Source organism: Mus caroli, unplaced genomic scaffold, assembly GCF_978045245.1.
Source record: "Mus caroli unplaced genomic scaffold, Mus_caroli_1 scaffold_17, whole genome shotgun sequence".
Lineage (NCBI taxonomy): Eukaryota > Metazoa > Chordata > Mammalia > Rodentia > Muridae > Mus > Mus caroli.
In genome coordinates this window covers 12,651,545-12,664,278 of record NW_028227272.1, presented here as the reverse complement: position 1 = coordinate 12,664,278, position 12,734 = coordinate 12,651,545, and the positions used below count along the sequence as shown (strand labels likewise).

General features: G+C 39.8%; 1 protein-coding gene across 1 annotated transcript in view; it reads right to left on the bottom strand.

Moving 5' to 3' along the window:
- Prkdc (protein kinase, DNA-activated, catalytic subunit) overlaps positions 1-12,734 on the bottom strand; it is a 196,754-nt gene that overhangs the window by 7,791 nt on the left and 176,229 nt on the right. Inside the window, exons 77-80 of the mRNA XM_029470470.2 lie at positions 4,634-4,841; positions 3,173-3,240; positions 738-958; positions 397-489 (exon numbers count right to left, since the gene is read on the bottom strand). Of these exons, the coding sequence (XP_029326330.1) occupies positions 397-489; positions 738-958; positions 3,173-3,240; positions 4,634-4,841 (590 nt within the window). The remainder of the gene's footprint in view (positions 1-396; positions 490-737; positions 959-3,172; positions 3,241-4,633; positions 4,842-12,734) is intronic.

The window sequence follows — 12,734 nt, the reverse complement described above, 5'->3', positions numbered from 1 at the left end:
CTAGATATTTCTTTATCATTTCCTGAATGTAGATACACATATAAAACCCATTTTAGGTAACTGTCTGCAATCTCATCCTGAATTTGCAAAGAGTTCAGTAACATTTCACATAAGAGTTAGCACATGTGTGGGTGGATACACTCTGGTGTGTATACATTTGTCCACTTTTTAGTTTGTGCTAAATGTCTTCCTAATGAGCTTTCAGAAATCAAAACAAGTAATCACAAGTTGAGGGTCAGGTTGGTAGTATGCACCTGTGATCATGAGTCCAATGCCAACCTGGACTATACAGTGAAATCTATCCTCAAAAACGGGGTGGGGTGGGCGAAGGCTAGCCCCAATGCAGAAAGATCTCTATGCATTTTTAGGTTGTCCAAGGTGACATGGTGATATTACCTGTTATAAGCCACTTTCTCCTCTTGTGACATATTACTCAAAAGAAGGTCCTTCAAGGTCATAGTATTTTCAATCCATTCAATTAATCCTAATCTGAAAAATAAAACAAAATATTTACAAATAAGTATACTTGTTCTTCTTCATCAGAAAAAGTGTTCTGAAGAATCAAAGCAAACAGATTTGTTCCCATCCCATCTTTATTTCCTCACCTACTTTCCTATGTAATTCTACTTGAGTTCTGACCATGGGAGGCTTCAAGAGCCCATAAACACACTTTAGAACTCAGCCAGGGTAGGAGATAAGCTCTCTCCCCAGTATAAATAGGTTCACTCAGGCCATACCTAGAGGTCATTGGCACGACACGGTAAGTCCTTAACTGCATGTTTCTCTGACTGCAGGCAGCATCCTGAGAGAGAATGGCATTCATGACCTCAAAGAGCTGCTCGATGCGCTGGTCTTGACGGAGGTCCTCACCACCTTTTACCAGGAATGGGTATTCCTTTTCATCATGGCCTCGAATAACAATGCGCTTTGGCTTCCTCAGGGAGAGCATCACTTTTACCTTTAAACATGAAGAGATGTGTTATTGTAGTGGGTTTGGTCTAATGCTGCTTGTATTATGTTCATTTGAGTCCCCAAAATCGCATGAGAATCCGCAAATCCTCATGTAAGACACTGAGGAACCCTGTCCCTAATTGGTTTTGATTGGTGAATAATGTTGCCAGCAGCCAATGGCTGGGCAGGGCAGACAAAGGCAGGACAGGGAGAAGGGGAGGAAGAAGGAAATCCACCAAGCTGGGAGAAGGAGGAGAGGAGACACCACACCTGAGAAGGTGTGGGACAGAGAGCAGAGCCACCGTAGGAGCTGGGGGAGAGCAGCCCAAGAGGGCTGCCTGATTGGGTCCAGAGCAGCAAAGATGGAATATAGATTTTAGTAAGTAATGACTTGGGAATACTGGAGATGTGGATTAGCCATGTGGACCTTAGGAAGTGACCCTGCCACTGAGCTGTATAAGGCATATCAAAATACAAAGGCTGTGTAAATATATCTTTCATTCAGGAACCTAGCATATTGGGGTAGGCAATGAAGAACAGGTCTCTGCCCCCAGGATCAATTCAAGTAGCTAAGTGGGGACTGCTACAGTTATTGCTGTTTTAAAAAATAGTCTTGGTATGTTACCCAGTGTAGTCTCTAATGCCTGGGCTCAAGTGGTCCTTTTATCTCCTGAGGAGCTGGGGCTACAGTGTATACAAAAAATACTTAAGGGCAGTTTCAGAGTAGCTCACTACACCATAGTCAGCATGGATGCACTCCACAAAGGAGGACCTCTCTTTGAAGACAGAGTCAGGTGGTATACAAAAGCAGAACCTGGGATGTAGGCTTCAGGGCCATCTGTCATGCTTGAGTACTATACAAAAGTGCACAGGTGGCTTGCCTCTGCACTTTCTCACAGTTCTCCTTCCCCCACCCCAGGCTCTCTCCCACAGCAACTGAGTGCGCAGGCAGCTTGTCTTCCGCAGCAAACACAGGGCTTCCTATCCCTGGTCCCTCTGAGAGAACTTAGGAAGCCAGCTTGAGTAAGCCAGATGACAGCCTTCCTAGCCTCTGTGACACTGATAACCAGATGGGCACTTCCCAGGTGCAGCAGGTGCCTGTCCTTGAAAAAAATGAGATTAGGGTCCCATGTTTAAATCATAGAAGGGAGGTGATCAGAGGTCACAGACAATTATGGCCGGCCATAAAACTAGTTCCTGATAGCCCCATAAAGATAATCCTTAGGTCGGAAGAATCCCCCTCTCAGCCATATGATTTCATCCTACCAAATGGTATCTTGTCTGAATTATGAGTTGCCTCCCCTGCCTCCCCCATCACCTAAGCATTCAAAGAATCTCTAACTATGCTGTATCTAAGTGTCAAGTCTTCCAAGCTCCCGGTCACACTCCTGTCCTGCCCTGTGAAAAGGCCTGCGATGCGAGTCTGACTGGGAAACAGTAAAGAGACTCTTATGCATGACTGCAGCAGAGCTGCAGTCCTTGATCTCCCCTGGTTTCCTGCTGAGTGGGGGCATAACCATACCTCTGACACTCAATTCCTGTTTATAGGTACTGCCTATAACTGTGGGCAGCCTTCTCAGTATGTGATGCCCAACATCAAGGTCTCTAGAGGTCTTTATATTCTCTATATAATCTACATTGGACATATACAGCGTATATTACTTTACTACATTATATTTTTTCTTTGTTTTTGACATAATTTAAATGCACTTCTTCCTCCCCTTTCTCCTTCCAAACCCTCCCATATATCCCTCCTCACTGGCCTTTAAATTCATGGCTTCTGTTTTTATCAACTGTTATTGCCTGCGTTCATATATATACACACACAAAATAATACATATGAATATCTGAAACATAATTTATTAAGTCCATATAATGTGAATGTTTCAGGGCTGACCATTTGGTACTTATAATATTCTTGTTTTTTTGTTTTTCCAAGACAGGGTTTCTCTGTATAGCCCTGGCTATCCTGGAACTCACTCTGTAGATCAGGCTGGCCTTGAACTCAGAAATCCACCTGCCTCTGCCTCCCAAGTGCTGGGATTAATGGCGTGCGTCACCACTGCCCGGTTACAATATTCTAAAATATAACTGATACTGAAACATTGGAGACACTATCTTTAGGAATTTGATCAATACTATAATTCAGGAACAAAATACTAGTGGAATGTTGACCAATATATCAAATGTCACAGAAACAACAATGACAGATACAACTTACCCGCTCATCAAATCCAGAGATCCGCACGTGATACTCAGGCAGCGGTTTGCTTTTCCCATCATATTGTCCTAGAGCAAACACAGAGCCTTGCTTAGTTAGGAACTGTCTGTTATAAAACCTACACATTTAAAAACATGTATGTTGACCTAATATAGAAAGTTTATGTAACATTCTTATATTTTTAATTCAAAGTTTTCATTTATAGACATTAGCCACAACCAGGTGAGGCTTCACCTTTAACCCCAGCACCCAGGAGACAGAGGCAGGTGAGTTTCTCTGGGCTCCAGGCCAGCCTGGTCTATATGGTGAGATCCCTGTTTAAAAAAGAAAAACAAGAAAAAGGAAACAGCTTTTCTTCCCTAATAAATGTAATTGCACAGCTGTCAATAAAGATGAGAGTGCATCTCTGTACAGTGCTCTTCCATTTGCTGAGAGGGGAAAATCAGTCACCAGATTAAAACATTGCTTTCTTGGGAAATTTCTAGGTTGGTGAACATGGAATAGGAAAGAAATTTCTTCTGACAGTTTGCTGCATTTGTCTACCTCAGTGTGACAGTCTGTTTTCCTGTTGCTGTTCTCTTTGAATGGGACCAGCTGGGGCCTAGGAAGTGACCTCTCTACACTGTTATTTAATTCTGAAGAGAAGTTACTCAGAAGCAAAGTAGGAGCCAATGATTGAGGGTTCTTCTAAGCACAAAATTGAAATCTGAACAATTGCCATAATAAAAAATATAGTGAACTGTACTAATTCATAGTAACTAGAGGTTTTTGTCATAATGACTATGGCTGAGGTGAGACACTGGAGAGAGGCCTCAGCAGTTAGGAGCATTTGCTGTTCCAGAGAACCTGAGTTTGGTTCTCAGCACGCATGTCAGGAGGCTTACAACCATTAATAATTCCAGCTCCAGGGGATATTGGCCCCCTTTCCTGGTCTGTGGGCACTTGCACTGACATGCATCTACATCCATGGACACATAACCAAAATAAAAAAATCTTAAAAGCAAAACAAACAAGAAAAACCCAGATGGGCTGGGGAGATAACCCAGTGGGTAAAAGTGCTTTCAGTACAACCAAGTTTATATTTCCAGAACTCATGCAAAAGCCAGATATGACAGCTTGAGTTATCTGTGGTCCTAGTTGCTCCCAGATCCTGTGATCCCAGGAGATCTGGAAATCAGAGGCTGAGGAAAGCACAGGTACACACAGGGCAGCCATCATGAAGCAGAAAAAACAAGGTCCTGTCTCTCAAGCAAGGCGGAAAAGAAAGATGAATCCTTAGGGTTGTTCTCTGACCTCCACATTCATATTTACATCATAATATATGCACCCCTGTACACACACACACACACACACACACACACCCCAGCCTGTTAAGATCCCAATGTCATTACTTAGAAAGCACAAGTTCTTGCTGCCTTTCCCCTTAAGAAGTGTTCTTCTCACAATTGGATGTTAACTCACCAGGAATCTCCAGCTCATTTCTCAGGAGCTGCACTTTGAACTCACTCATCCAGGGGGAATACTCTTTCAGGTTCCCAGGTAGCTCTGAGTCTTTTCTCATCATCCTTACAAGTAGTGAGCCAGTGATATTACAAAAGTCATCGACCTTCATTGTAAGCAGCTTAGAACCACCATTCCCAAAGCTTTTGACAAATTCTTTCCCAAAGGCCTGGAAATTAAAAGTTTACTGTAAAGACTGGCATTCCTTCTGTACATTCGAAAAAGCTCCAAGCTTATGAATATTTCAATATTCTAAAATATCTCGAATGTCTCTTCCGCCTGTGTCTTATCCTCCTTTAGACATGTCATTATTAGAATGGCTCCTAATTACAAGTTTTAGTTTGCCTCAAAAGCACAGCAAAGAGCCGAGCATATGGCACAGGCTTTTATTCTCAGCACTGTCTGGAGACAGAGGGAGGTCAATCTCTGTGAGTTCAAGGACAGCTCTGTCTACAGAGTAAGTCCTTGTCCCCCAACACAAAACAAAACAACCATGGTAAGGTCATCTAACCACCCTGTACTCTGTCCAGTTCTAGGCCTACTTTAGTTGATGTACAAAGAGTGACATGAATAATTAGAAACAAAGTTAGAAGCAAAATCAAAGGAGCAATTAAATAGCAACAAATAGTTCATAGTTCTTCATAGGAGCTAAAGAGAAGAAAGAGTGATAATGTTCTCAGTCAGGGTCTATCGAGATATTGCTTTAGATCATAAACCAGTATAAATATCGTAAGATCAATAATTCTAGAAGCAATTATCAGAAGTCCTGTGTATCCTTCCCCAAGCCTTGAGCTGGCTGAATCAGACCTTGTTTCTGCCACAGTCTGCTCGCCCATCCAAGCAGGGTAATCTTCCTACCTAGGCAAAGTCTATTGTCTGCCACATCTGCAGCTTCCTGCAAGAAGCCACTACTTGCTGAGCAGCTGAGCTTGTCTTCCAGACAAGATCCTGGCAAAGTGGGGGGTGGTCTCCCCTTTTATATTCAGACCTTAGAATTAAAACATTGATCCCTGATCAGAGGAACTTTGTCTTGGCTTGTTATTTCTCTCCCATCTATCCCCACTTTCTTTTCAGGAGCCCAGTAACTCATGGCTGTTGGCGGCTACAGTACTGTATCTTGGAATGTATTAGTGAAAGAAAATGAGATTTTGTATCTTGTGATTCATGGAAAAGAGTTGTCTATGAGCCCGCAGCCTGGGGCCGAGAACAAAGCAGGACAGGGCTGTTGTTAAGACATTCCTAAGAACAGCTTGATTGTACAAGCAGGGCTATCTTGTCTGGGTCAACACCACCTGGCAGGAACCTCCGCTCTGTCTACTGCCCCTTGACACCGGGTAAAGTCATACATCAACTGGTTGCTATGTGAACAAAGATGAGCCCCCAGCCCACAGGAACAAAGTCCTGATGCCCTTTGGCTAACATGTCATCTTTCTGTTAATGTTTAAATACGCCAATAGCGTGTCACTATGCTGAATTCCACACCCCTAAGCCCCTTACCCCATAAAAACCCCTAGCTTTCGAGCCTCGTGGCCGACATGTGTGGGATGCATGTCTGTCCGGAGCTCCGTCATTAAACGTCCTCATGTATTTACATCAAGATGGTTGTCTGTTCGTGATTCTTGGGTGTACGCTGAATCAGGAGTTGAGTGGGGGTTTCTCCACTAGGTTCTAACATTAGTTGTTTTAAAAATATTTATTTGAATGAAAATCTTGATATCAAATAAAGATAAAGCAAAACTGAGGACTGTCAAGATTTAGCAGATCATCATTTTGGCTTTGAAATAGAGTCTCATGCAGTTCATGAATTTCTGCTTACTTTTTTTGGTTCAAACTGTAATTAATTTCAACAGTTTCTAGTAAGAAAAATGACACATAAAGGTATTTCTTCTTCAATTTAGAAATGGATTAAAAATATAGAAATAAAGGACTGGGGATAGTACTGTGGCATAGTACTATCCAGCATGGTCAGGGTGCTAGATTTAGTCCTCTGAACCACACAGGAGTTTGTAGCTTAGTAAAAGGCTGGGTGTGGCTGTGCTTGGCAACAGCAGGGAGGGACAGTGATATGTGCTCATATACTCTGAGGGCAGGCTTACTGGACCCAGTATATAGGGAAAGGATTTAAATCTAAGGTAGCTATGGCTTTAAAAAGAGAACATGGAAGGTTTCCAAGTGAGGCCATTCTCATTCAGTGACAAGACAGGATACATGATAGGGTAAGACAGGCTGTAGCTCAGAACCATGGATCTGACACCCTTTCACAGAGATGCTCTCAGATCTAGTTCTCTCACTGTTGCTCTCATCTTCATTTCAGTAAAGCCCAGCCCAGCACACAAACAATATCCAGTTCACAGCTTTTGTTCATAAACAGAGTTCTTCTAGACACTGTCCAGCCCTTTCATATGACAATGGCTGGTGTAGGCTCTGATAACAGACTTGTAAAGCTGCAAACCTGGGCTTGTAAAATGTGTGGGCTACTGTTTTGGGAAAACAAACCAAATATATCTTTTCTTATCTAATATTCTATAACTGCATAATTTTATTAAACTAACTTAGGTATTATTTATTACTTAATTATATGATGATTCTGTTTAGAGTCACTTGAATATTCAATAATCAATACCACATACACAATAGGATACTAACCTTAATGTGTCAGAAAGCAAAATATAGAAGTTCATAGTGTTTTTAGGGTGTCTACCCATGTTTAAACTACAGGAAGACTTGTGTGCTCCTACCTTTAATCTGAAGAATACTAGGTATAACCCACAAAAGCAACCTCTGTTTAACGAAAGTTATCCTAATCACCTAATTTAAGGATATAGGGTGGAACAGAAAGATCAACAGTGGGAAGAAACTTTGTAGTAAAAAAAAATATGAAAACATGATAAGTAAAAGGTCTAGAAGGAGCTTTACCAGGTTACAGGGGCTGGCAGGAGCAGGAAATGAAGAGAAACTGCAATTGGCCACAGGGTTGGCTACTTTCTATGATGAATAAAATGTTCTAATAGTTATGTGGTAATGACTTCAAACTTCTACATCTATACTAAAAGCTAATGCATTGTACATATTAGGTGAGTGAACCTATAATTAATATCCTATAGGAAACCTATTATAATATCCTGTAGGAACCTATAATTAATATCCTAACATAAATGCAATGTAGCTGTCTATAATGTAGCCGGGGAACTACCAACAGAAGTGCCAGAATTCTTCTTTATGAGTGTCTTGAGGTTTGGCAGAACAGAGATCGGAAGGAATAAGCCTGTAAAGGGAAGGCATCCATGAGGGATGAAGAATATCCTGGTTGGTAAACCAGTAAGAGGTGAAGGGCCAAGGAAGAAAAGATGCTGAAGGTGAGTGTCTACACCAGAAAGAAGAGTTGCCACAGGGGTCTATTGAAAGCATCCTTATGTGCTCTTCTTGGTGGGAATCCAGCTTATGTCCTTCCCATCAACTACCTCAGCTTTCCCGTCTAGCTCATTTACATTCCTTTGTGACAGCTCCCCATTAATAAATATTGCTTACTAATCACACTCAATATTAATAGTCTTAATTCTTTAATAAAGAGATAAAGACTAACACATTGGATTAGAAAACAAGATCTAGCTTTCTGCCACATCCAAGAAATATCTCATAATCACCTCACAGTAAAAGGATAGAAAAAGATATTCCAAGCAAATGGACCCTTCAAGAAGCAAGCAGGTGTAGGTAGCCATTATAACATCTGACAGAACAGACTTCAAACCAAAACTAACTAGGATAGGGAAAAACACTACATAATTGAAGGAAAAATCCACTAAAAGCATATTGCATTTCTAAACATCTATGCACCAAACACATGGTATCTTAGGGTTTTTATTGCTGCAATGAAACACCATGACGAAAAATCAAGTTGGGGATCAATGGGTCTATTTGGGTTACACTTCTAGATTATAGTACATCATTGATAGAAGTCAGAAGAGAGATTCAAGCGGGGCTGGAACCTGGAGGCAGGAGCTGATGCGGAGGCTGTGCTGGAGTGCTGCTTACTGGCCTGCTTCATATGGCTGGTTCAGCATGCTTTCTTATAGACCCAAAACCACCAGCCCAGGGATGTCACTACCCACTATGGGCTGTCCCCTACCCCCATTGAACACTAATTGAGAAAATACCTTACAGCTGGATCTCATGGAGGCATTTCCTCAACCAAAGCTCCTTTTTGTCAGATGACTCTAGCTTGTGTCAAGTTGATACACAAAACCAGCTAATACACAAGGGTACCCAAGTTCATAAAAGAAACACTACTACACCTTAAATCACATATTGACTCTCTTACACTGACAGTGGGAGACTTTACTCCTCTACCCTCACTAAAAACAGGTCATCAAGACAAAAACTAAACAAAAGAATGCTAGAGTTAACTTCATAAATCAAATGGACCTAGCAGATAGCTACAGAATATTTCATCCCAAAACAAAAGATTATACTTTCTTCTCAGCAGCTCATGGAGCTTTCTCCAAAATTGACCATATATTAGGTCATCAGACCTAGATATATGAAAACATAGATATAAGAAAATTGAAATAAAACCTTACATCCTATCTGACCATCCTAGATTAAAGCTAAATATCAACAGGAAAAACCAACAAACAGCATAAAAACTCATGGAAACTGAACAATTTACAACCAAATGAAAATTGGTCAAGTTATTTATTTATTTATTTAAGAATTGAATAAAAATGAAAACACAACATACCCAAATCTACCAGACACAATAAAGGCCTGATTCAAGTTTGTAGCAGTAAATGCCTACATCAAAAAATTAGAGATCTCATATTACTACATAAGTGATATACCTGAAAGCTCTAGAACAAGAAGAAATGATGTCTTAAGAGTAGATAGGAAGAAATAATAAAACCCAGTGCTGCTGGGCATGGTGGCGCACGTCTTTAATCCCAGCACTCGGGAGGCAGAGGCAGGCAGATTTCTGAGTCCGAGGCCAGCCTGGTCTATAAAGTGAGTTCTAGGACAGCCCGGGGCTACACAGAGAAAAGCCTGTCTCAAAAAACCAAAAATAAATAAATAAATAGAACCCAGTGCTGAAATCAGAAGGAAATACAATCAAAGCAAAGTGATAAAACAAACAAAAACCAATGGAAGGAAGAGTTGGTGAGGAAATCAACACAAACCCTTAACCAAATTAATAAAAAATGAAAAGAGAAGATCCAAACTAATAAAATAAGAGATAAAAGGTAGGAACTCACAATAGACTGAGGAAATCCAGAGAATCATAAGAACATACTTTAAAACTTTGTATTCCATCAAACTCTAAAGTCTAAAAGAAATGGATGAAGTTCTAAATACATACCGCCTACCAAAGTTAAAGTAAGACCAGATAAGCAATTTAAACAGAGCCACAGCCCCAAGTAAAATAAAAGCAGTAAGTAAAAATCTCCTAAGCAAAGAAAACCAGATATATTAAGTGTAGAATTCTAGCAGACACCAGTATGTCTCAAATTATGCCACAAAATAAAACTGAAGGGACATTTCTTAATTCTTTTAATGAAGCCACTATTACTATGATACAAAAACTACATAAAGACCCAGCAAAAAAAAGAAAATTGCATACCAATGTCCCTTAGGAACACAGCTGCAAAATTCTCAATAAAATATATGCAAACCAAATTCAGAACATCAAAAAGATTATTCACCATGATCACATTGGTACCATCCTCAGAGATGCAGGGATGGTTCAACATACGAAAATCAATCAACTTCATCTACCACATAAAGGCTAAGAGACCAAAAAACCAACCAACCAACCAAACAAACAAACAAAAAACCCCAAAAAAACCCAACCCCAAATAAACAAACAATCCCCACCAACACCCCCCCAAACACAAAACAAAAAACCCTCAAACCAACAACAGTATCAACAACAACAAAACACACGATCATCCCTTGGGACGTGGAAACAGCCTTTGACAAAATCTGACACTCTACATTAAAAAAGTCCTGAGAGACTTGGAATACAAGGAACATACCTCAATATGATAAAGGTAATATACCATATAAACAAACTGAAAGATTAAAAAACCCCACACATGGTCATCTCATTGGATGATGAAAATGCCCTTGACAAAATTTGACACCCCTTCACGATAAAAGTCCTGGAGAGACCAGGGATAAAAGGAAAATATCTAAACACAATAAAGGCAATTTATAACAAGCTAAATGGAGAGAAACTCAAAAGGTTTCCACTAATATCAGGAACAAGAGAAAGTTGTTCACTTTCTCCATACCTATCTAATACAGTCCCCTGAAGTCTTAGCTCACTCATTCTCAGCCTTCTGAATGCTGCAACCCTTTAGTACACTTCCTCATGTTGTAGTGACCCTCACCATAAAATTATTTTTGTTGCTATTTCATAATCACAGTTTGGCTATTGTCAATTAATCACAATGTATACATATGGGTTTTCTGATGTTCTTAGATGAGCCTTGTGAGGTTATTCAACCCACAAAGAGGAACAATAACAACACAAGTGAAAGAGAAGGAATACAAATAAAAAGTTAAGAAGATAACTTATATTGTTGATAAACATTTTTTGCAAAGTATTATGATAGAGAATTAACACACAAAAAAACCAGTAGCTTTACTATATACAAATGGACTAAGAAAGAAATCAGGGAAACTACCTTTCACAATAGACTCAAATAATAATAAAATAATAATAATAATAAAACTTCAAGCAAGCAAGTGGTATAATAAAACTCTAAGACTTGTATAATAAAAACATTAAGACACTGGGAAAAGAAATTGAAGATATTTGAAGATGGAAAGATCTCCAGTTCTCATGGATCAGTAGGAATAATGTAGTGAAAGTAGCCATGAACAAGCAACCAAGAACAATCTATAGATTCAACCAATCCCAACAAATTCCAACACCATTCCTTACATAAATTGAAAAAAAACCCAAAACAACCAATCTTGAACTTCACATGGAAACACAAAAGCCCCAGGATAGTGGAGGTCTCACTAGCCCACATCAAAACAGACACATTGATCAATGGAACCAAACTGAAGACTCGGGTGTAAGTAAGTCCATATACAGACGGACATCTGATTTTTTGACAAAGCAGCCAAAAGACACACTGGAGAAAAGGAGCATCTTCAACAAAAGGTGCTGGTCAAACTAGATCGCTGTAATTTTTAAAAGCATGAAAACAGATTCGTATCTATCACCTTACAAAAAACTCAACTCCAAGTGGATTAAAGACCTTAACATAAGACCAGATACCCTGCATCTGACAGAAGTGAAAGCAGGGAATAGGGTTGAACTCAGTGACACAGGAAGGCTTTGTGAACAAGATATTATCACACAGGCATTAAGACCAACAATTACTCAATGAAGCTTAAACAACAATTACCCCATGAAGCTTAAAATCTTCTCTATAGCAAAGGACACTATCATGAGAGCAAAGCAGCACCTATACAATGGAAAAGATCTTTATGAATTATATACATATAATAGAGGAATAACTACTTTTAAAAATGGGATAGAGAACTAAGCAGAGAATTCTCAAAAGATGAATTATATATGGCTGAGAAATACCTTAATGAATGTTCAACATCCTTAGCTATAAGAGAAACTAAAACTGCTTTGACATTTTGTTTTATGAAGAGGCCGTGCAAAGGGAACACTTCTTTATTGCTGGTGGGGAGCAAACTTGGAAAGGCCACTATTGAACTCAGTGTGACAGTTTCTCAGGAAGCTGGGAATAAATCTATCTCAAGATCCAGCTACAGCACTCTTGCACATCCACCCAAAGGACTCGACATCATACTACAGTGATACTGCTCATCCATGTTCATTGCTGCTCTAGTCATAATACCCAGAAACTGGAAAGAGCCTACATGTCTATCAACTCATGAGTGGACCAAAAAATGTGGTACACTTATATGCAATAAAGTATTGTTAAGAAATATAAAATTATAAAATTTACAGTTAAGTAGATGGAGCTAGAAAAAAAATCATCATGAATGAGGTTTTCCAAACACCAAAAGACAAATACTATGT